The following is a 25,592-nucleotide window of genomic DNA, read 5'->3' as shown; positions in this document are numbered from 1 at the left end:
ACCAACAGTTTTCCACCTGCCACCAGTTACGCAATCGCTCTTGTTAAATCACCCGCAAACCATGGTTCAGCCCCTCGCGCAAAATTCCACTTTGCGAGCGCAAATTACTGCACGCAAAATTGGATCTTGATAAATCCGGCCCTTATTTTCTTAAATCTCAAATTTGATCAAATAACAGTAAACGGGGATTCTTAAAACAAAGATTTGGTGTTTCTGAAAAGTTATTAATGCACTGGATAGTTTATGCTCTCAACACTGGGTTCGTGCTCCTTTGACTTGAGTTCCTGAGGCGTGGGAGGAAGGCTACAAGCCTCTATCGCTGCTGAGGTGGTAAAAAACCTTGGATGCAAACACCCACTGGTTAAATGACTTTGTGAATCATCACTGACCATTAACATTTCACACTGGACCTGTTAGAAATTTTGTTTCTTTACCTTTTTACTTGATTTTTGGAACTTGTTCCCAAATAAATGTTAAATTTGAAAGAAGAACCTTGGAACTTTAAGCAACAAGACAGCCCTTTTTTTCTCTTTACTTCAGGTAAAAAAAAAAAAAGAAAGAAAGAAACTTTTGAAGTTGGTTTGGTGGTTTGGTTCAGTAGTGACTTTAAAGAAAGAGTAAAACAGTTGCTCATCTTGTCCTGGATCAGTCTGTATATAGGGCTTCTAGAAGCATTGATTTTAGCAGCAGTCCAAACCAGGCAACTCTCCATTAAACCCGAACAAAGATTTCTTTCCAATCCTCTAAAGGCCTTTATTCCTATGCACCTGGGCTGTAACCTTGTGCAGCTTTTTCAGGAACAATCTTCCTTTACTCATCTTCCCATTAATATGGTTGGACACAGCACTCTATGAACAGATACCTTATTTCCCAATGACCTTTTATAGCATACCGTCCTTGTCGGGGATGTCAGTGACTGTTAGGTGACCTGGATAGCCCGCAGAAATAAAAAAAAATATTGGTCTTATATTTGGATGTGGGGTTTTGTCAAAGACCATGAATTGTGAGTTTATAATCTATAAGAGGTAATCATCAAAACAGATAGAAATAAACTCTTAAACGTATCTGTTTTTAAATTATATGCAGTATATATTTTCAACTTGTTTGAACTGAGTTCTTAATCTGGTATTTTATTTACACAATTCTTTTGACAATGTTTTCTTAATTATGTTTAATGATTTTTTGGTGAAAAGCTCATTAAGACCCCTTTTTTTCCAAGGGTAGGCATGAGAATTTGACTTGTTTGTGTGCATTCATGTGGATCTAGGATTAGCAACTTTAGCAGTTTGTCATGGTTCATTTACGATCATTTCCTGGTCTCTTACACAATAACTAAAAAGCAGAGATGGCAAAAGTACTCACTTTCCGTACTTGGGTAAAAGTACAGATACTTGTGTTAAAAAATACTCTGGTAAAAGTGGAAGTACTGATTAAACTTCTTTACTCAAGTAAAAGTAACAAAGTACAGGCTTGTAAATTTACTTAAAGTATAAAAGTAAAAGTAGAAACCACTTTTTTCATGCCGTTGCCTACATTTTAAATGGATGTCTGCCAATAGGACTAGATCTCCGTTGTGTTCATTTTCAATCATCTCGTCGTCCATACTACTATGCTAACGCCACCGCCACCAAGCTGCAATGATTTGCCGCGAATGAATACCGCCGAATCTGTCGATTCATCTTGTAGTGGTGCGTCAAATGCAACGTAGATTCCCATCCAATTAGATTGAATTTGGTATTGATGATGTGAAAAATAATAACGGTAACTCCATTGAGATGATTCAAAACTAAAGTAACGAGCCAATTTTTTAAAATGTAAGGAGTAGAAAGTACAGATATTTGTGTAAAAATGTAAGGAGTAGAAGTAAAAAGTCGCCATAAAAATAAGTAGTAAAGTAAAGTAAAAATATCAGAAAAATCTACTTGAGTACAGTAATGAAGTACTTGTACTCCGTTACTTCCCATCTCTGCTAAAAAGTAACACAGGCAGCAACACTTACCGATTGCACTGCAGTGAGTCCCCTATTTGTCAGAATAACGTTTTTTGGTGAAATAGAGTTAAAATAGTGACAGCAAGCCAGTCTAATGTTTGGATCCTTCCACCATTGACATAAATCAAGACTCAAGGATGTTTTCTAGAGTGTCCTTTTGGGCTTTTCTGGTTTAAACAACGAGCCCACGAAAAACCAAGCCAATTTAATGCACCAGATTTTCTGTTTCCTAGCACAAATAGACAAGTTTTAACATGAAAAAGTCAGATTTCTGGGTGATGACTCCTTTAAAAGACATTTATTTTAAAATATGCCATTTAACTGAAATGGATCTTTCCTAACGGGTTCCTAATTTCCTTTATTTGTCCACCTACTTTTCACATGTAGCTTTTAAAACGGCCCTGTCACACCTTGCCAATTTAGACCAGCGTATGTCTGACGTACGGAAAATCTGGCAAAAATGCTGGCACACGTTGGATAAGTTATCGGTACGTTTTGTATAAGTTATGAGCACGCTGAAGTACGTTGAAGCACGCTGGCACACATCCACATGCGGTGAGTGGGTTGAGACGTATGCCAGCATATGCTTATACGTGGGGCATAACTTACAGGTAAGTTATCTGACCGTTGACATACGTTAAGTGTAAGTTACTCATAAGTCGTGGCGTCCAGCTTATCAAAAACCTATGCGTAACTTCTCCTCCAGACTTCATCCCCATCATAGGGGGAGATTGAAGGTCAGTGTGATGGATCCTCCCTGCGTTCACGCCCACGACCAATAAACTTCCTAGCAGACATGATGCTGAATCTGCTTCAACTGCACTGAAAAAAAAATGTTAATCTACAGTAAATAAGTCATTTTTTTCTTAGAATTACGCTGCCGTGCGTTATGCATAAGTTAGGCTGTCGTTCAACATGCTACATGTACGCCCAAAATTGAAAAATATACATTGAAAGTTCAGCATATGCCAGTGTTTTAGGAGATTATGGGACTTCGGGCATCCGCTGTCTAAATCGGCAAGGTGTGACAGGGCCCTAAGGAAAGAAAAGCTCTGTTTATACTCAGTTATTGTATCTATCAGCACAAAACCCACCAAACCAACCAGGTGCCAGCTTTAAATTAAACTTAGTAATTAACTACTGAAAAAGTATATTTGTTTTACTCTTGCATTTAAAAAAAAATTGTTATCCAATCCTGTCTGAATTATGAATCACATGTAAAAACTATTCTACAAATACATTGAAGATATTTTTCATCTTTCAGCTTATCTTCAAAATCATGTTGTCTTTAAAGAGCTTAAAGTAAGAAAGTGGGTTCTCCTCTTTTCTTGCAGCAATACTTCCATGCTGGTGGGAATGGACTGAAGAAAACCTTCCTGGAAAAGAGCCCTGACATGAAATCCCTCAAATATGCTCTCAGCCTTTACACTCAACCTACAGATGCCTTGATCAAAAAATATATATGCACCCAAAACTCTCAAGGTAAGGGCTAAAAGAATGTCTCTAAAAAAATAATAATTGGTTATCTACTTAATAAGCAAACATATAAATTCAAAATAAACATTACATGACTTGAATAATACGTATATGTGAATTTTCTTTTTTTTTTGTTATATAGAAGACAGGTGAGGATTCAAAGAGCATGGCACCTAGTAGAAAATATTCCAATATACAGCTGAGCTGGCTCAGAGAATATCTGTTGTTTCTTTTTTCCATTTCTTCTCTCTAATGTCTGCCAGCGATTATTTCTGTGGAAGAAAAATACAATTTTCTTCAATTGTTTTAGCTTAAAGCTCTTCTGTTTAAGAATTGATTGCTGGAAGTTCAGTCAATCCCATCAGTCACAGATGCAGTTACATTATAGTATTTGTATCATTGTTATGCATTTATTTCCAAGCATTCATTCTTTTTCACAGCTCGAATCATTTGTCTATTCAAGAGTGGAAAAAAGACTGTTATTTTTGCTCCTCTAGCCTCAGATATATAATCAAAGTTTATTTTCCACATTTTATATTCTGAGCACATGCAACCACTGTTTTGAAAAGTGTAAATCTTAAAACCCCCTGAGCTATTTTTTTTTACCTCTGTCATTATTTATTTGACCTCATTTACTCACTTACTTACTTGTCTCACTTTATGTCTTTAGAAAGTCTAACCTCCCACCCAATTACTGTCTAGAACGAGGCAGAAATCCCCTCAGGTGTCCAAAGAGCCCCACAAGGGAATGCTGCCCAGTGGGGCATTGGAGCTCATACCTCCTGCTTGCCTCAGTTTCCTTAACCCACAGATGCTTTATAGGCGAGCAGCAGAGAAGCAGAAAAGCTGAAGGAGAAGGCTCATCTGCCAGGCGGCCAACAGGCCAACCAGCCACACTGCTTTTACTGACTGGCAGATGGGAAGAGTTGCACAGCTTTTTGCTGTGTGCTATTTTGAGATAACTCCCTGTTTCTCCTCTTCCTGCCCCTCTAAGTCACTCATCCCTCTTCTGCCCTTTCTAGGTTATTCACCGTGCTCTCTTCCTTTATCTGAGGTTGCCCAATAAGATGCCTATAAGTGCAGATATTGATGGGCTTTTATCAAAATTGTATGTTGATTGGTACTTTGTGTCCAAAATTTCTGGGAAAATGAATGAAATGTAATCAATCTATTTATTATGCAAATTTTTTCCCCTGCTAAATTTCAATATTCTAATGAATTTGCAAATTTACTGTGGTCCAGCTTTTTGCATCTCTGTTAATCGATGGGGTGAGGTTCTAGAGACACTTTCAACTTCCTAGGAGTTTGTTTCCAAGTTTGAAGATGTTTTGCTTCCCATCCAGGAAGCTTTTTCAATTCAAAATGTCAGAAATACTGTTTAGTTCAAGGCTTTATAGAGTGGACTAAAGTAAAGCATTGTTTTCGGCTTAGACACATGCAAATTAAACATCAAATTGACAGGTGGGTCCTTTGGAACAGGGGTCATTTGGTTTCTTTGTTAACCTGTAATACCCGAAACCTGTCTATATTTCAGAAAGTTGGGTCGTTAGAGGGAATTGTTGGCCTGGGTGAAGAGACAAGGTGCTCTGTTCCCCTATAATGGGGTGGGGGTTGCGATGATAGTGGGAAGGAATCAATTCAATGGCTGAATTGTAGGTTTTTGAAAGCTACAGGCTAACGTTTCAAAGGGGCAGACCCGCTCGTCATGTTCAATTTATATGTTTTTTACGCAAAAAGAAGACTTTGTTTTTGTTCCACTCTATAAAGCCTTGAACTGGATGGGAAGCGAAACGTCTTCAAACTTGGAAAAAATGTCCAGAGGATTGTTTTTTTAACTTTTCTGGAATGATTATGACCTTGATGACTGAGAATCTTCATCAGCAACTTCCCAGGAGCACTTTTTTAATTTATAGTCATCTCACTAGAGTATAATACAGCTTATCTACTAAAAAGTCTAATGTTGATTAGTTTCTTTATAGTAAGAGAGTAATGTGACAGTTAACATCTTATCTTTGTCTTTCATTTTCTTTCACAATTTGTTCAAGTTAAACTTTATCCTGCTCAACACATCTATTATTGTATCTGCCTTTAATCCTTTTCATCTTCATTTACAAATCTAATCCCACTCAAACTCTCTCAGTTTCTCAGATACTCTGTGCATCTCCTTATTTGTTGAATTTTCTGTGACTCATCAAAAAAAAAAACACTGAATCTATCATCCTGTCATCCTGGAACTATAATATGTCATTGCAGGGGTTTAATTTCCCACCAGACTAGACCTCAGCATTGCAAGAGAGCTGTATTTTTCGCCCTTCTCTCCGCATCTCCAGGCATCATTAGTATAAATCTCTGGCTAGTTTCTTAATTACCGGTAGTAATAAGCACTGCGAGTTTGGCGTTTATTGATTAGACATCAGATCAACACGCCCTTTCGTCAGCTGAACCGCCTCATACCTTTCAGGAGTAAACATCTTTATTTCTCCCCCACATGTTCAGGAAAACATCAGATAGCTGAAATGGAAAGGACTCCCCACATTAGACAAAGTGACATACATTGTCAGCAATTCATTGTAACTGTTTGTCCTCCATTGATGAAACTGTATTTAAGGCGTAACTGGGCAGGTTGCTTTGATTAAACATATTGATTTATAAATTATTTGATATTAACTGGATATTAGAATTAAATTTATAACTAACCCAGCACAAAAGATGTAGGTATATTTGAGGATAAACAGTCATTTTAAAACTAACTCTTTAATTTGTTTAATATGTCACTTCCAGCTTTACCATGTAGAGGCTGCAATTGTTGCCCTTTTGTTTTCGTAGAATAGCTCAGTCAGTCTGATTCGATCGAATGGGACTTTTTTTTATAAATTAATATCTTTTTACCGTATATAAACCGTTCTAGTATAGATTTTCTTGTAAGTTAGGTTTTGTCCAGCTGGAAGAGTTTCAATTCAATTTAGTGTATTTATGTAGCGCCAATTCACAACACATGTAATCTCAAGGCACTTTATAGTTCACCAGATCATACAGTCAAATTGATTCAAAGTTTTCTATCTAAGGAAAACCAGTTGATTGCATCGACTCATTGACTCGAAAGCAGTCCCTCACACTAAGCATGCTTGTAGCGACATTGGAGAGGAAAAATTCCCTTTTAAAAGTAAGAAACCTCCAGTAGAACCAGGCCCAGTGTGAGCGGCCATCTGCCGAGGCCGACTGGGATTCAAGGAGACAGAAGCAGACATAGAAAAAGAAGCAGATAGAAAATGCAACTGTAAAAGGTGGTCCTGTCCAACAAGTTTCCTCTTAAATATTGTGTATTTTTAACTAGAGCAATCTTTCATTCAGCTCTAACTACTTTCCCTTTGGCTGTAGAAAAAAATAATACCAAAGTCCTAATGTTAGTCACCGCTAGGTTTCATGGTGAGGATATTTATAATAAGATAGGTGGTGTGTAGGTGAAAAAGTTTCTGCTTACCTGGCCTATATAGAACTGTATGTGATTCTTTAAGCCATGCACAGCGTTTGGTTTTTATAATTAATTTACCAAAAATGACATAAACCTGAGTTGTGTTTTTGTATAAATAGGTCAAAGTGTTCAGTTTTTATTCAGATAGAATTTGGACAACTGAATGATATTGACGCTTTAAGAATAGTAAACAGAAATCTTGTCTCAAAATTTAGCCAGTGGGTCACAGATTTTTTTTTTTTTTTTACATAATATGAATACTGACAATTGATTTATTTGTTTTTGTGTAGAAGGGTTTTTAGTCGGAGTATCAGACATAATTATCAGACATAATTCGTACACCATGTGCGGATTAGAACTGCTGTGATTGTGCAGGAACAACAACAGAGATCGGGGTGTGGGGAGGAGGTTTCTGGTGAAACCTGTGCAGTGTATCTCTCCAAAGCGATACTCTGTTCAACCAGCGTTCCAGGCGGCTGGTTGTCAGAGAGCTGATTAGATCAGTCCTATAAGTTTGGGGTAACTCTCTGGCAGTCACCTAGTTACCACTAAAAGCTGTGCATCCTGTGAAAGGGCAGAGGGTCAATCCTCGAGTAAAAAACAAAAATATAGGACTAATTTTACAGCAGAATATACTTAAGTATATCCACGTCTATTGAAGGTGAGGAACAGTGGCGGATCTAGACCAAATGGACCAGGGGGCCAGGAGGGGGCCAGCAGGTTTTCATGGGGGCACAGAAAAGCAAGAAATAAAAAACAGTGCAAGAGAGCTGCAGGAAGGGAAATTTCTTTTCAATTTGATTCAGTAGAAATTATGTTTTTTATGAGGTCAATATACATTTATAATTTAGGAATTGTACATATTTTTTGACTTAATTTAAGTTAAAACTACCATTTTCTTTAAAAATTGATTTAGAACTCAAGAAAAAACTGTTAAATTCATCTGAAAAAATTAGAGCATTTTTTAATTGTAAAAAAAAAAAAAAATTAACAGATGACAACTTGGATTCTATCTCAGTACTACTGAAGCTATCACCCTATTGTTTTTGAATATATAGTAAGGAAAAGAATGAAATAGATCCAAAGAACCTACCAGTAACCATGTCTGTTCCAGCTCAGATCATCATTACAATTTCTTTTAAGTATTATGTCTTCAGTACAGGGGCCAGGACATGATTTATAGGGGCGCTGGCCCTTGTTGGCCCCTGTCTAGAACCGGCCATGGTGAGGAATGATCACATCGTGGCGGGTTGCACTGTATGCTGAAGTCCCATGAAAAACAGAAAGCACAAACGATGTTCAAGACTACAAGATGGAAAGTATTGAAAATTGAAAATAAAAGACCAATACTGTTCTGTTTTAGAGTTAGTTAATAAACAGTTGTTGAAAAGTTGCTGGCCTTAAGTGTGTATGTATGGGGCATGGTGTGGATTCGTTGTGCGGGGGTGGGGTGGGGGGTGTTAAGCATCTCCCTGAAATGAGTTTTTAGAACTTGGGATTTCTGGAGTATTGAGGAGTAATGTTTTGATTGGACAAAGCTCAGTGAGGAGTTAAAGGCTTTTTATACTGTACCACTTAATTTATACATTTAACTTCTAGCAAATGTTATTCTGTTGTTATTCTGATTATGATTCAGTCAAGTTGCCCTCGTTACTTAGAAAATTTACCTCAACTAAAAATAGTGTAGGGGCGTTATTTTGAAATGGTTCACAACACAAATGCATGCCAATATTTTCACAAATTTATTTGCAAAAGGTTTTGGAAAATGTTTGTTTTAAACTGACAATCAAATACAACAAAGTTTACTGCCGCAATGGGAAAAAATGTGGTACAGTTCAGGATATAAAACCTTAATGGGCACTATACAGCCAAGAAGTCACATCATTTTTATTGCTTTTCATCTTGACTGTGATCATTTCTTAATGAGGAATAATATATTTATATAGTGTACCTCTTGTTTTCCATCTGCTGCTCCATGGTTTTCAAAACAAACACAATATGGTTTGTTTCTCATTTTATCTCTGTTGTTGTCCTTGTTTTGTCTGAAGTGAGAAAAACCTGGCAGTACTTGCTATTTTGTTGCTGTTGGTTTATGATGTAGTCCGTCCTTCCAGCTATAATCTTTCTGCTTCGACATGGAAAGGTGTTTATACACAGCTCTTGGGAGGTATTTCTGGCTATCTCATCCATATAAAAAGCTTCACCCACAGGTTTGAATGTTTACTGTCATCTCTGTTCTTTCTTTCTCCTCTCCTTGGCCTCCTCTCCGACTCTCCCTCTTATGCATCTCCCAATGTTCCTGTTGCTGTTTTGGTGTTTCTCCAGGTCAGTCATCCAATGGATCCGTGGGGGAGGTGTCAATGCAAGTGACTTTAATCTCTCACCCTGGCACAGGAGAACACAAAATCAGCGTTAAGGGTGAGATTCCTCCTACACTCAGACCTGCCTTTGGTCTTTTTAAATCAGAAGTGTTCTCTTCTGCAGATTACAGTGGCATTATTGTTGGAAACTGTTATTTCAGAAATAAGTAGAGGGTTAATAAACATTTTGACATACCTAAACTAATCACAGTGAAACCTTAATTATTATAAAATACAGTTGTATCAGAGCTGCAGTGTTCAGCACAATTGTTTCATAAGTAAAAAAATATATATAAGAAAAACCATAGCAGCCTGGCATGTCTTGTTATCTAATTTGTGTTTAGTGTTTTAAATACAAAATAAGGTAGGAATTATGTTCCCCAGAAAGCATGCTTTCAGATAGCATTCAAATCGGTAATGATGGTAATGGTGTTATTCTGAGATTATCAGATGACTGCCAACATTTTATCAGTGTCAGACAAAAGCGTCTTATCTTCGTTTTAGGTCTGTTTTTATTTTTTTATAAAACGAACTATACTTATGGCCCTTCATATCTGTCTGTGGTCAATTAACAACCAGTGCCAAGTATGAAATAAACATACTGCTGGATTTATATTTAGCACTTCATTTTCATTTGTGTAAATCAAATCAATTTAAAATCTGATGAGGCGTTATGGTCAATCTAAATCATAAATTAGTTATATGTTTTTCATTTTTGTGGAGATTAATATTTATTTAGCAGTTGAGAGTTTTAATACATGTGGAAGGAAGCTGTTATCTCTGTGAGGTCTAGCTTTTATACTCTATTATTTGCCGGATAGCAGAATTTCAAAGAATTTATGGAGCAGATGTGAATTTCTGTTAAGTTTAGGGGTACAAGGACAGGGACAATGTCTAAGTATGCCATGTAACAAGAAAAAGAGATGAAATGTCAGACTGATAAAACAGAGATTTTTCTAAGGTCACTAACCCTAACCCATTCTATTATTTGCCTAAAGCTTTGCTCTTTCTTACCATCTAAATAGACCTTAACAGCAATTAAACATCTTTTGACATCTCTTAAAAACATGTTTGTATTAAAAAGTTGTTTGTTTTTTTTTTTCTTTTGCTGCTAACAGCTTTCGACCTTTAAAAGGTCCTGTTGTTTTTGTGAGCTTTAGTATTTTCTTATTATTGGACAGGAAGCAGACTTTTAAAATCCCCATTCAGGGTCTTTTTCAATATTAATTATTGTTTCTTCTTAATTTCAGTGGTTGGAGTGAACAACCTCATGTGGCAGACCAACGCTATGTTCCGGCCCTTTGTGGAGGTCAACGCTATCGGTCCACACCTTGCTGACAAGAAGCGCAAATTCAGCACCAAGACCAAGAACAACAACTGGTCTCCAAAATACAATGAAACATTCCAGTAGTGAGTATCAACTTTTGTTAAAAAGTTTTGCAAACAAGTAAATCAAGAAAGAGGAATAAAGAAAGTCCCCATTGTTTAAATATACTGCATTTTGTTTGCTTTAACCTAAATTAAATAAGAACAATTGACCTGTTTGCAAAAGGAGTCTTTACAACCTTCCCTATTATTACTTTATCGAGAGGATCTAATTTAATTATCTAGGATCTAATTATTTAGATTTATTTAGAAGTCCCTAGAAAACAGCTAGAAAATGTAAGTGACTGCTTTGTGAATCTAATCCCCCACACACTGTGTAAGGCGCAGAGCCAAGCAAGCTGAGGTTAACCACACCTGAAGGATTTCAATGTCACTGAGTGGCAAAAAAGTACTGTCTTGTACAGTATTATACTCAGGGGCGGAAATCTAATCTAATTCTCTAAAAAGAGAAATTTCAGTGAGTACAGTAATTATTTGGGGGGGACACTCTTTCTCTCTCTCTTGCTCCCTGATAGCTTTTCAGCGTATCATACATATTTTTTCTGAAAGTAATATTTGTAGCTTTAGTATTGCTCTTTATTAATTCATATTTTACCCTTATTGAGGTTTTTCTATGAAAGTATAATACTGTAAATCGGAGATCTTCAACAGTAAACAGATAAATTGAGGCAGAATATGTCTTTCAGTCATCAATGTACACATTCAGCGACACACAGGAAGCTGGGCACCGTTTCATTCACAACACCTGTCCCATCAACCAGGAATCAGAATCAGACTACCTTAATACTTTAATTATCCCAGGGTGAAAATACTTTCATTACATTACTCCATTTGTATTAGAGAGGCTATAGGACCAATTTGATATAACACAATTTCATACAATGAATATAAATTTGGGGAGTCCCCACTCCATCAGTTGGGGGTCCTTGGCCTGGAAAACATTGAAGACCCCTGCTGTAAATAATTGTACATCTGAACAAGTTTTTCTTATTTCATAATGCTGATAAAGAAAAGCTTAAAAACCTGACCTAAAACTCTACCGTCTGTCGAACTGCTGCTTACTCTCCGTGCATAGCTGTCTTGACATGGCCTAATAAAGGAATTATAAAACATATTTATAAGCATTTCATTCCTTTCTCAAAGACATTTTTATTATAGATGCTTTATATTGCTGTAGTTTTTCTACTTAGCTTCTGTGTTGGAGACCTTAAAATGACTGTAATACGATTTTTCTTATTTTTTTTTTTACTATTAAAAATTACCTGGTTGACTCACATTTGGACACACTCACAAACAACAGCAACAACACACATGGGAGATATTTTCATTAGCACACGCCCGCTACAAAACAAAACTTATTGCATGATTAAATAAGTGCAGGTTTTTTCCCAAAGAAGTGAAACAATGTTTTGTATATATATATATATATATATATATATATATATATATATATATATATATATATATATATATTTTTTTTTTTTTTTACCAATCATAATTTAGCGATCTTGGCAAACAAATAAAAAACAAATATCTATCAAAACAAACATTTAATTCATATAAGCACTACTGGGCTACAAAACATAATCCAAACTCTTACCTCAATTTTAAGTAAAGAATACATATACATTTTAAAGTTTGGCTCTCACAACTCTAAAATCTCTATTTCCCCTGCTCGCTCTGTTCCCATCTGTCACATAAGCTAGGCTTTTTGCTTAGTTACCAAGCTCATATGAGTGGCTGGTTTTTGACAAAATGGAAAAATTTCCCTTTTTATGTTTCTGATCCTGCGATGGACTTGCGACCTGTCAAGGGTGTACCCCGCCTCTCGCCCATAGTCAGCCGGAGATTGGCAACAGTACCCCTCGTGACCCCTACTGGGATTAAGCCTGACAGAAAATGGATGGATGTTTCTGTTCTTGCACTTATTGAACAAGTGATGTGTTAAGTGATTTACTGGCTTCTACTCACTGGTGGAATTTTATTATTAGTTTGACCCGATCTGCAAACTGAGCTTTCTCAGACTACCAGCCCATAGCTCCACCTTAGGAACAACATGTGCATGTGTCGACCAAACCAATTTGTAGGGTGAGTTGTCGATATCTTTTAATAATTAGGAAACTTTTTATTATTTTTTTATTATCTAACATGCTTTTATTGAATATTTACAGTGAGGAAAATACGTCATCGTAGGTGCATGTCCACTGTGAAAGACATAATAAATTTTTTTTTTTATTATCACAATATGTGATTTTTTTAACAATTGCTTTGTATGATACGCTGCAAATAAGTATTTTACACATCTGAGAAAAATCATGTTTGTTTACATTACAGAAGTCAAATGTTTCAAGCTGTTTTTCATTAGGGTTGCACATTGCAGGAGGGATTTTGGCCCACTCCTCGAAACAGTTCTTTTTTAGATCAGGCAGGTTTTTGGGCTGTTGCTGAGAAACACAGAGTTTGAGCTCCCTCCAAAGATTGTCATTTTAAAATGTTTAAATATTTACCATGATTTCCGCCTATGAGTACCAAACTAACTTTATCCAAGACAGCAATTAATATTTACTGTTGTTTTACTTGATACATTTAGATAGGCTAAAGATCTAGGCTTCAGATCTTCACCAGCACATCCCAAAATCCATAAATTAGATGAAGTAGGCAAAAAGTTGGATGGTAAATCAGTATAATAAAATGATGTTTCATGCTTCCCTCATTGTTTAAACTTATTGCACCCAATAATGTCATTTTGAAATATGGCTGTGGCAACAGTGAAGAATAACTGTTAAGTCTATGTAGTCCGCTGACCTTATTTTCTGTAATCTAAAGCCAACCGATAAAAAACTGTTGTACATTAGCTGATAGGCATGAATGATGACAATGGTTGCCAATTTTTATACACCAATGATCGCTCTGGATCAGCAGGGGAGAACATGTTTAATGACTCAATATGACCAGCTCTCTCCTTTGTCCTCCTAAGATCTGGTAATTTCTGAAAAAAACCTTAACCTTTCTTATCACTATTAATGTATGAGTGTATCTTTCTTTTATGCTCACAATTAACTGTTGAGTAACATTTAAAGTACTCAACAGAGAGAAACATTTATCCACTTATTAACCAAAGAATAATGGATGTACTTTCCTAATTTCCTTAATAAGTTTGATTGTTTGATTCACACCAATGATTCAAAAAGGATACTATGTGTCTTGTATTAAAGGTTTTTGAGAAATAAAACAGTCCTAAACTCAAGCAGGGGGATTTCATTGCATTGGTTCGGTGTCCCTTTGTAGGAATTATGTAGCCTGGGTGCCATTCCGAACTTAGTCCCGCCCACAACGTTTGAGGTCGGGAAGTTCGGTCTGGCATTGCTCAATAGTAGCGCGAGTATGCTCGCACAATATCTGGCGGGCCAATCAAATTGTCAGGGCGGGCTTTATACGATGATGGACAGATGATCAACAGTAACGTAATCAACCACGTCACCAAAGCACGCTTGGGTGACAACAACAATGGCTGCCGCTGGAGAGTTGAGGTGTGTAGATTCTGCTATTAGGTCTGTTCTAGAAGATATCGACAGCAAATTAATTTTAAAAGAGGAACAGAGAAACGCGATCAAGGCTCATCTTCTTATTTTAGGCGTGCAACTGCACGCTTTGATTTTTGTTGACAACAACTATGCGTTGCTTAAAATACGTCACGCACTCCGTTGTTCTTATTGGTTGTAGGTCTATCCAATTGAGTGCAGAGGCATTTTTTTTCCTGGTTCGTTCGAAACACGCCCCATAATCACAGCTCTATGGAGCAGTATCATACTCATATTCTGACTAGAATTGAGTAGGACTACGTCAGGCTAGGAATTATGATGGAGAGCTAATAAAAAGCCTTTGCATTACTGCTGTATTTTAACTCTTACTCACCTACATCAGATATAAATGATGATAAAGCAAGATCTTGCATACAAGCAGCTGTTATGAGCTTCTTATGTTAGGTGACCAGGCTCTGCCTTAAGCCGGCCATACACTGTAAGATTTTTTGCCCTTTCGGGCTGATTTTCCAGTTGTGTGAGAATTTTTTTTCGATCGGGCCGAGTTTCAGCCTCCTCGTGCATCCTATGTTGTGTAGTATACAGGAGGTAACGAAGGGCAATTAGCCTCTCATGACCACCTCCCGATCAGGAATTGTAAGGTCGAGAGAAAAGCAAAGATGTTTGAAATTCAGTTGGCCCCTTGAGGTCTTCGTGGACAGATTCTGCTGTTGAAGGAGAGCTACCAGCCAATTTACCAGAACCTCATGCACTGTGCATATGCAAACAAGGGAGTTCTTCTTCTTCTTCTTCCAGATTGACGAGTCCGACCAGCGCCATCTCTCTGCGCTGGGTCCGACGTGTGGTTTATAGACGTACAGTGTGAGCATGCAGATCGCATTAGAGCATCATGCCGCACAGTCTGAGAACATCCATTGTGAGCTGTGAACGTTTAAACCCTGCGGTTACATCATACAGTTTGAGCTGTAGCTGCGTGCAACGATTGAAAATGTCGCACAGTGTATGCCCGGTTTTAGCAATAGGATGGGAAGGTCCATTATCAGGAGGTAGTCAGGACATTGTTTGCTCCTATCATCACAGTTAGCCTCAACCGCATGTCTCCACTTTAATTTCAACATGGTAATGTAACTAACATAACATAAATCAGAGTTATTAATTAAACATAATATAAAAGTTATGTGGAATTTATTATTCTGAAAACAATTTCCCAATCATATTTTATGTTTTATATACAGTGCTACTCTTTTTTTTTTTTTAAAGACATGTGCAAATGATTTACTTGTTTAGCCAGGGAGTGCATGTTTAACTTTAACCCATTGTCAGAATAACAAGAAATCTTAAAGGCTTGGCTGTCCAAGAATAATGGCCTGTCTAAGTGGAGATGTTCACTGGCAGAACATGACTCAATTGTCTCATCCATGTCATACATATGATGAGAAACCTTTTCACAGCGAAAATGCCATCCAGTCATCCTCGCTTACTGACAGGTTATATCCAGCTGGGAACTGAAATAAATGTTGGGGTTCAGTTTGCTTTCATATACAGTTTCTCTGATAGACAGTTGGGATAAGATTGGGGTAATCTGCAGCCATGTTTTTTTAAAATAAGATACAAGTATCATTGGTAGTAACCGGATGAAATTTCTGGTAAAAAAAAAACAATATTCTAGTGTTATGTTGATCCAGTAAGCCCCTACAGCAAAAGAAAGTTTGCTCACGAAATAATTATAATAAGACTTCCTTTTTTTCGGTACGCTTTTTACAGATTGACAGAAAAATAAAGCACAAAACATAACAACAGTATGACACCTGTTTTTTTATGCTTTCTAATATGTTTAATATACAAAGCAGCTATGTTCCACTTTTAAGATCTGGATGGAGAGCAAAACAGTATTTTCTCTAGGTCAAATTTATGAGGGAACTTCTTTCCAATTTTTTTTTCAACTTAATATTTGGACATTCCTCTTGTCAATCATGAAGTGGCCCTAATGATGTTTGTTTGATTGTTTTTTTTTTCTTTTTGTTTTATGTCTGTGAAATAATACGGCAAGCTCTAAAGGATCTGATGTACTGCTACTTTGAAATGCACAAGATTGTTGTACTTGGAAAACTTTGTATTTATGAAATTGGTATTTATTTGAAAATGTTTGAGAACCCTCGACAGCTAAAAGAACTTCTTATAGGTCAAATCAATTACAGCTTCTGCTGAGATGTTACTTAAATAACCATGAAGTTTAAAAAAAAGAAAGAGAATCTCTCCTTACATCCACAGTAAGAAAATATGGCTTCTGCATTTGACCCATCCCTGGAAAAGTGTACTGCCAGTGTTTAAACCGGCAAACTTCACACACTTATAATAATGATATAATATATAATATGGAACCCCTCTCTCATATTTTTTTGTCATTTCTTGCAGCGTTCTGAGTAATGAACATGGTCCAGAGGTCTACGAACTACACATCTCAGTAAAAGACTACTGCTTTGCCCGTGAGGACCGCATTATCGGCATGACGGTCATCCCGCTCAAAGAGCTGGCAGAAACGGGCAGCTGCGTGGCCTGTTACCCGCTGGTTAAGAGCATCACCATGGACGAAACGGGCCTCACTATCATGAGGATACTCTCTCAAAGGACCAATGATGAGGTGGCCAAAGAGTTTGTGCGTCTCAAGACTGACACCCGATCAACGGAGGAAGTGTCATAGTGTGAAGTAAATTAGGAAAAAAAATGCAGTATTAAGAGTTGTGTTGTCTTCAGATCAGATATAGCAGGTGGAGAAAAGCGAGCATGGTTGCAGCCAACGTTGGGATAGACGCTGGAAACAGCATCAGAATGAGTTCGTCCAAAGAGAGGAGAAAGAGGCCCAAAACTGGCAAAGCAGCAAGAGTGAGAGTTGTGTTTGTTTTTTGTGCATGTGTGTAAAACATCTGTTGGAATGTTCATTTTAAAACTAAAGTATGTACAAGTGTTTACTTACCGTATGCTCACTATTAAGTACTATATTCTACGAGTTATTGTAATGAGACATGGATACCTTTTGTACAACATTTAGTCTTTTTGAGCAGAGATTTGTTCCAATAAAGTGCCAAACCAGTGGAAAAAAAAACAAAACAAAAACAAAATTAACATATATGAATTATGGTGAAGTTAGTATGTTTGAAATTTGCTTGGTTATTTTGTCCGGTGTAAGTAATTTTCTAACCGTGTGGCGTTTTGATTGTTGCAGACCTCTTTATTTTGCACCCTCAGTCTTCATTTATGGCTTCCCGTTCTTCCACTCTGCACTGTTGTGCATGTCTTCTCAATCATGTCTCTCCCATGATTCCACAGTGACCGCCGATCAGCGTCCTGTTCCTTGCCTTCAAACTGTTTGTAGTTTACGTCGACCTGAAATCAGACCGAGTTTTTTTTAAATGGCAATGACTGCTATGTAAACCCTCGTAGATGTTTGTAATTTTATAAACGTGAAAACGTTGGTAAAAGCCTCCAGTGCTACAGTCTTAGCAGAGAGAGTGGATTTACTTATTTATTTACTTTAGTTTCTTTGGCTTTTTGTTTTCATGTTTTGTTTTTTTTATTTTATTTTTATTTTCGCTTCCAGCCTTCCTAAATGACCACTGTGAACATGAGCTTTGGAAGGCAAGCTTATTTAACATCGCTGATACTCTGATATTGAGATTTTGTATTTTTTTCCGATAAATTTGTTCCTCATAAACTGCCAAAGTTATATTTCCTATTTGTACAAGAGCAATTCATTACATGTATGAAGACATATATATGTACACGTGATTTATTACTTTTTCAAAGCTAAATCTTTGTTGATAGGGTGATACTAAGATATTATTTTATTATTTCCTGTGAAGCTGTCTAAATCTATAAAGGTTGCACATGTTATTTTACACATTACTTTCACTTTTATCATTGGAATTATTTTTCTCATAAAGGAAAGAGTCTAACATTTGGTAAATATGCAACATTCCTATGTATTGCACTGATGGCAAATTGTATGTCATGTAAATATATTTAGTGAGATATTGTAAAAAAAAAAAAAAAAAAAAAAAAAGGTCTAATTTTCTTCTATGTGCATAAAGTTTGTGCAAAAGTGATAGTATATTTGGGTCATTTTGAACATTTTTAGCTCTCATGAAAAAAGTTAGATTATTATTAATATTATGGTTTCCTTGCTCAGGGCACCAAAATGCTACACTGTAATTTAACGTGACAAAAAAAAAAAAAAAAAATATATATATATATATATATATATATATATTTGCTCTACGGTAAATCCTTTTGAACATTTTCACCTTTTTTTCATGTTACAGTAAAACCATATATTTAAATACGTAATAGGGGCTTATGGTACACAGAGGTTCCATGAATATTCAGGCTTTCAAGGTACATTTCAGTCTATTTTCATAAGGGCACAGAACCTACTGATTCAGCTGTACCTAAATGCAACCAGTCTTGATCCTGGGAAAATCCTCTCAGATCAACTGAGAGTCTTTAAACTTACATAAGTTATATACAGTTTAGGCAACTGGATACACAATGTATCCATTTAGATATCAGCCAATTCATTCTCCAGTTCCAATGATGTTCACACTCAACTTTAGGTTGTTATTAAATGAATAAAAGGGAGCTATGTGCCTTATTACTTTTTAAAAATGCATATGCTGACATAACGTGTTGGCTCAATCTACCTTTTTCTCCCTGCTATAGCTACATGCAATACCTTAAGGCTGCCCGGTTGAGTGAACTTCTCTTCATGGATGTCTGTGCGTACTTCAGGTGGACCAAGTGTGAACGTCTGGGAGAGTCTGTGCAAAGCTCAATTTTTACAATGTTTATTTTCACAAACAATGTTTAAAACAGTAGGGAGCAGCATTTACTGTACACAAAAATTGGTAAGACAATACAGTATGTGGACAGACCATATCAGGCAGCAACACACTGATCTGAGCAACCAGTTGCAATAATGGCATATTCACCATCACTCTCTACTGTATGTACATTAACAAATTTTCAGTGGTTTCCCACTACCGTCTTTTGTTTTGCTCTTTCAAAGCCAGATGTTAGATTTGCTGGAGATGAACCTGTAACCAGTAAAAGTCAGAAATTAAAAAGTCAAACAATTAACATGTACATTTTGTAAAGCTAAACATTGCAAAAATCAAATGCTGAAAAAGCAAACATTGCTGCTGAATAATTGAAAATACTTTGATTTCATGTCAAATCTTTTAACTTAGAGATGGTTTCAGTGTACTTAAGTTAGGATACCGCTACAAGTTGGCACTTGGCTCCGGTGTGGGGCCAAATAGTTTTACCAGTATTTCTCATCATCTACAGTACTTGCAGTGAACACATGGAACAGTCTGATACAAGTACTGTGAAACTAGTGCTAAACCACAAATAAGAGTATTATTTTATTATAATAAAGTCAGTAAAGTCCCTGCAGGACATGGCTGTGCTGCTAACCTTTTTTGTAAATGATGCTAGTGTATTTTTAAGACTACGCATGCAGAAATGATACTTTCTAACTTCTAGGGAGATGGGAGCAATACAAAATTTTAAATAAAAAATCAAGATTCTTTTGTGCTATATTAAGAAAAATAACTTTTAATTAGTGGAGGGACGTGATTAAATTCTTAATCAAGTCAATTACAGGGTCTAATTAATTAATCGCTCTCATTCACATTTTAATCAAAAACCAAATCAACAAAATAAACCAACTTTCCCATTCAAAAACCTTTTTTTTCCTCCTTAATTATTGAATAAATCAATATTTGAGGAAAGCAATGCATGCATTTTGGGTAATAAATTGATTTTTTAAAGTTATTAAACCATCAAATTGGTTGAATGTTTGTCATTTAGTTGTATTAAGAAACCCCTGACATTTTCTCATTAAAGCAGTTGTTAACACAAATAATCCAATGTACTGGTCTTAGGTCCTTCCTAACTGCCAGCACATTTCTGATAGCTGTTCCTATTCTGATTTATCATGGTAAATGCAGAGGTACTTCTACCGTAGCTGATATGCCCCTAAGTATTTCAGTTATTTGGTTTACGGAATGGGCTGTGTCTGAATGTTGGTTCTAATCACCACATAGAGCACTATACTGTATACTGTAAGGGTTACCCCATTTTAAATGAGTAACCAAAAAGTCTAGTGGATGAAAAAGTAGTGGACTCAAAATTTCCCACAATGCACCTTGAAAAGTAGTGATCATCCATGGTCACTAGATGAGCAGATTTATCCCGGAATACTTTGCGCAGAAAGCTTTCCTCGCAAAGCATTATAGGATTAGCTGCCACAGCGACCTGCTACCTACCTGTCACTACCTGACAGCTGTGTCTAAAACAATAATGCAAGCACCACTCGCTGGAGTCGGAGTTAAGTGATCAACTGGGAGCGAAATGTAGGGATCGTGTCTGAATGGTCAGTGAAATAAGTTCACTATAAAGTCCACTATATAGTCCCTGCTCTATATAGTGATTGAGGTATCTAGATGTTAAGGGCTGACGTACATTGTTCTTCATGCTAGAATAATCCCAGTGGATCAATGCCAATGATGCAACATGTGCGACATTTTTACTGGTGTGCAAGAAACAGCCCATGTATATAAGAAAATATAACAAAGGCAATACTATTAAATTAATACCCTTTGTTGTGGTTAAGCAGCAGTGTCTGAACTTTACACTTCCATGAGATAACTGCAGGCAGATGATGAGTACTGAAAAAAGGAAAGGTTCCTGAAGTAGCCTTCAGTGTAGCCCTTCCTTCAATGCCAAAACTAAAGTAACTTTCCACTGATATTGGCTGTGTCAGAACATCCGCCCTAACCCCTTTATCCCTTTAAAGAGTGGGGCCTATATGTAGTGGACTTTACAGTGAACTCAGTAAGCTGACTATTTGTACAGATGACCACTACTTTTTGCTTCAGTCATAAGACTATTTGAGTCATAAGACTCCAGCTGCTTGAACGCTGCACCATCTCTATTTTTTTCTTGCCCCAAAACAAATCCCATTATCCTATGTGAGGGGAGGTCTTGCAAATCATTCTAAGATATATCTGCTCATCTAGCGACCATGGATGCACACTACGTTTCAAGAGGCATTGTGGGAAAATTTTATCTCACAACTTTTTCATCCACTAGACATTTAGTAACAAAATGGCATAAGCCCTATATAGTGGTTTATATAGGGGTTAGGGCAGACGTTTGGACAAAGGCATTGAAACCATCTCTAAATGAAAAAAAACTTGAACATTAATGTGAGTATCATATGTTTTATTTTTCAAACAATATTTACATTTTCAATGTTTTAAGTTTTCAGTTTCACTTTGATCCATGTTTTCTGGATTATTTGAGTTCTTAGGTAGTTCTTGATTGCCCTCTGTTGCCCTCTTGTGTTGTCTCCTTTTCCCTAGCTCCTTTCGAGAATCCTCTGTTCACACCTGCTCCCAATCAGCTCATTAGTCCTGTCTTTGTTCAGTCTCCCATATAAACTCTCCCTGTGCATTTCCTCAGTGCTGGTTCAATGTCTCTTCCTGGCTCCTCGTGCATGTTTCCCTTATGTCTCTCAGGTTCTTTTTTTTTTCTGTATTTGTTATATTGGATTTTTGGCCTTAGTTGCCTGTGAGTATTTTATTAAATCTTCAAGAACTCAGCTCTGCCTCCTCACCTCTGCACTTGGGTCTTCAATCTCATCACGCATTGTTGACAGAAAAAAAAACAGAACCTTGGAGACATCAGGGAAACAACACATGTTCTCAGGACACAGGCTGAACTGTTTAAGCAGAGTCTACGGCACTAGACACCCTAGCCATTGCTACTGCAGATCCGTTCCACCAGTTTTTAAATAAATGCCCCTTGAAGTTATCCAACTGTCTGTCTTGCGTGACTGACTTCCTCTGTTCTGAGTCTTTACAGAATAATCTGACCAAACACGGACTCATCGTCAGACAGACATTGACTTTGTGAGGTTGAACAATGTTTTCTTTTTTTTATATATATTTTTTGACTCGAGTCAGGCTTACTGGAGTTTCTTGATTAATTGTGTTTTCAGGCTACCTCTGCTTCTGTGTCACCTGCTGTCTGAAACCATGTTTCACTCTGTTTTTTTTTTTTTTTAGTATTATTCTGATCTGTCTGGTTTTCTACCAGAGCACAGTTTGGCAGTAAAAAGTGTTTCACCAAAGTTTCCTAGTTTTCAGGTCATACATACCTTTATGTGCTACTTTGTGTCACACATAATATAATATAATTAAATTAAACTTATTTCAAAAAGACCAATGTGAAAATTTAAGGAGTGCATAAACAGTTTTTAAGCGTTAACATCTAGTTATAATGCTTCAGCTGTTTACACCTTTTGGCTGTGTAAAGTATTTTATGACTTGCAGTGGCTCAAGTATATCTGCACAAACTGGTAATAGTTCATGCAAGACTTAAATAGCTTTTTAATAAGTGCTTCTAAGAGCATCACAGCAAAGCTCACATTTTCACTCTTCAGCAGCAGTAAATGTAGCCTTGCCAAGTAATTGATTAAATCAGTTTCAAGGTCAGACGGTAAAGCATAGACACTTGACATTTGAGAATAAGCAGGGGTGTCTAAGATGAAGATTGTTTAAAAAAGGCTTATGTAAGTTTTTAAACCCTTTTAGCTTTTTTTCAAAATTTGAGTCTGACAAAATCAAATTGAATATTGGGTTTATTAAAACAATGGAATAAGGCTCACTGCCCAGTGCTGCAAATGGTTAGGGGAACTTGCTCTCTAACTAGAGACTAAATGTTGCTTTTTTATGGTAGTAGGAGATATTCCTACTGCAGTGCACTATGTAATGAATTTAATTAGTACCTTACACTCTTAATTAGTGACTTAAGTGTCAGATTTGATTTACAGCATCCAATTTAGCACTTCGGTAAAGGTTTATTTCCTTTTTCTTTTTTTCAAACAACTTGCATTAGAATATAAGTTCATCAAAATGTGATCAAGCCCTGAATTCTGTACAGGGATAATTTATAGATTGAAACTTGTTGTTATTGTTGGTAAAAAAAAAAAAAAAAACACCTTCCATGTTTACCTGGAATTATCACCAAGTCAGGTTCCTTATTGTTTTGTTAAGGAACTGGCTGCTTTTCAACATGGAAACCTTGCAAACTGGCAGCAGATTGTCTCCATCCTAAAAAAGGAGGCAACTTGCCAAGTCGCTTTTATACCACAGTTTTAGACAGTGAAAAGCTTTTTTGTTATAAGTGTCAGAAGACAGGATGGGGATTTCCTTTTGACATGTGACAGCTCACTTAAGGTCAGGTTGAGCTCTGAAACATCTTGAGGGTTGTTGGTGAGTGTGATGTTTTCTCTGATTCTGATGATTGTAGATTTGACTGCAATGGTTTCCAGCAACAGTTTTTTTTCTAGAAAAAAAAGAAATTCATATATATATATATATAAATAACTCTCTCTCTCTTTAATCATAGTGCATGTCATAAGTGTTTTCTTGTTTCGTTATGCTCTATTTATTTTCAGCATTTCCATCCTTACTCTCACGAAGAAGTGAACATCTTTGGGTGGAGATGATCTCACCATGAATTGTCACCTTATTTTCTTCTCTTTTTAGAAATACCATCTGTGGCACTGTGTTTCCGCATTTGACATGGATGATACCTAACTGAATACTTGAAGTATTTTTCGTGTCAATCACATTAAGTGCTATCCATCAAATTCCAGTTCATACCAAAGGCTGTAAACTAGTTTAAAGCTTCTGCAAGCAATGCTTAAGATAGTCAGAAAAAAGAAATCAAAATGACAGTGAAACTCCTCCATTTTCTTTTAGCTATATAGCAGGACTAGGAAGGAGGGTGATCCAAAAGAAAGGAGAGATCTCAAGAAGAAAAGCAAAAAACAAGAATACTGTATGTGCAAACAATCACATTAACCAACTAATAGCACTTGTATTGATCTTTTTTATTGATTGCACTTCACTGCACTCCCCTTCCCCAATCTGAACTGTATTCCAATAATTTGCCAGTTCTGCTAATGCTAATTCTTTCAAATATTGGTCAACATTCAGTATAACTATCAAAAAATATATTGCCCCGCTTCTAATGATGGGAAGCTCTCCACATATTCTTTTTTTTTATGTTGTATTTTACCATGCCTTTTGATTGTAATAAGAATATATGCTATACTTGTTAAATAGTTGCACTTGGTTTCTATTAGATGTATGTGTCTATGTATATACTGTATGTAGTGTAGATACCTACTCATCATGCTTTGTTTTTCTCCTGCAGCACTTTAAGGTAAAGTGTGTCATGCTGTCAATTTTATTTATTTTGGGTGACTTTATGTTAACAAATTAATTATTAGAGGAGTTTAATATCTTAATTAATAGATATGTACAATCTTGTATATCCTGTAAATAACAATATATTGCATGTGTTAGGATGGTGGATAGATTTCAGTACTCAGATGATCCCAAAGGTTATTTTGTTGGGGCTCGATTACAGCAGCAGCCATCCAAAATGGCCCTTCCAAGTCAAACGCCAGCCCAATGGCAGCCAACTTCCCTGCCACTACCAGCAGAATCCCCTCCAACTTCATGCCACTGGAGTGATCCCCTACTTCTTAGGGGCGTGCATATTTCTTTACTCTGACTCCACCCTTTCACTGAATGACAGGAGACCAGAAGATAATACTTCTCTCTAGATCTTAAGGTCCACAAATCATAACAGAAAGAATATTTTAATACAAATATTGATTTTGTTTAAAAAGAAATTGTAGGGGACCAGACAAGGGCCCAGCTAGGAAATTGGGGAAATTTTGAATGGTTACTACTCTAGGAGAAAGATGGCATGTATGAGTACGGGACAGCAAAATGTACTAACTGCATAGATGTGTGTAACCTCTAGCCCCAACATAAGCTTTATGAAACTGAAAACAGGCTGAAAACTGATAAATTCCTCTTTAAACATTATTTTCTTTATCGTGAAAGATCTGTAAATTAGTTTAATCCAGTTATTTTGGACACATACCTGATAATATCAACAGTTTTAGTGATGTTGGTGTACAAATGTTATAAAGCATGGAAAATCATCATAATCACAAAGCTACATGTCATAAACTATCAAATCATTTTTTAGGTCTCACATGAATATGTCAAGGCTCAGAACAGGGGTCCCAGTTTTCCAGGCAGACAGACAGTCAGATAAAACAATTTAAAGGTACACTATGCAACCGGTGTTGATTTTCCAGCGAGGCTCCCCCCAGAGGGCGAAAGTAAAAGTGCACTGTCGTAAATATGCTCAGCTGTTCTCCTGGTTTCTCCGTCAAGCCAGGCGCGGTTGTTTTGAGCTTAGCAGCGAATGACTAA

General features: G+C 36.6%; 1 protein-coding gene across 2 annotated transcripts in view; it reads left to right on the top strand.

The window, feature by feature from the left end:
* The window catches only part of unc13c (unc-13 homolog C (C. elegans)), a 168,437-nt gene extending 150,189 nt beyond the window's left edge, over window positions 1-18,248 (top strand). For both annotated transcript variants that reach the window (XM_015375423.1, XM_015375422.1), the window contains 4 exons: window positions 3,325-3,472; window positions 9,264-9,356; window positions 10,549-10,708; window positions 16,642-18,248. In XM_015375423.1, coding sequence (XP_015230909.1) covers window positions 3,325-3,472; window positions 9,264-9,356; window positions 10,549-10,708; window positions 16,642-16,927 — 687 coding nt within the window. In that variant the 3' untranslated portion in view covers window positions 16,928-18,248. The remainder of the gene's footprint in view (window positions 1-3,324; window positions 3,473-9,263; window positions 9,357-10,548; window positions 10,709-16,641) is intronic.
* Window positions 18,249-25,592: the final 7,344 nt, after the last annotated feature.

The sequence above is a fragment of the Cyprinodon variegatus genome, unplaced genomic scaffold, assembly GCF_000732505.1.
Source record: "Cyprinodon variegatus isolate N-32 unplaced genomic scaffold, C_variegatus-1.0 Scaffold118, whole genome shotgun sequence".
In the NCBI taxonomy this organism is placed as follows: domain Eukaryota; kingdom Metazoa; phylum Chordata; class Actinopteri; order Cyprinodontiformes; family Cyprinodontidae; genus Cyprinodon; species Cyprinodon variegatus.
This window is presented reverse-complemented; position numbering and strand designations above follow the sequence as displayed.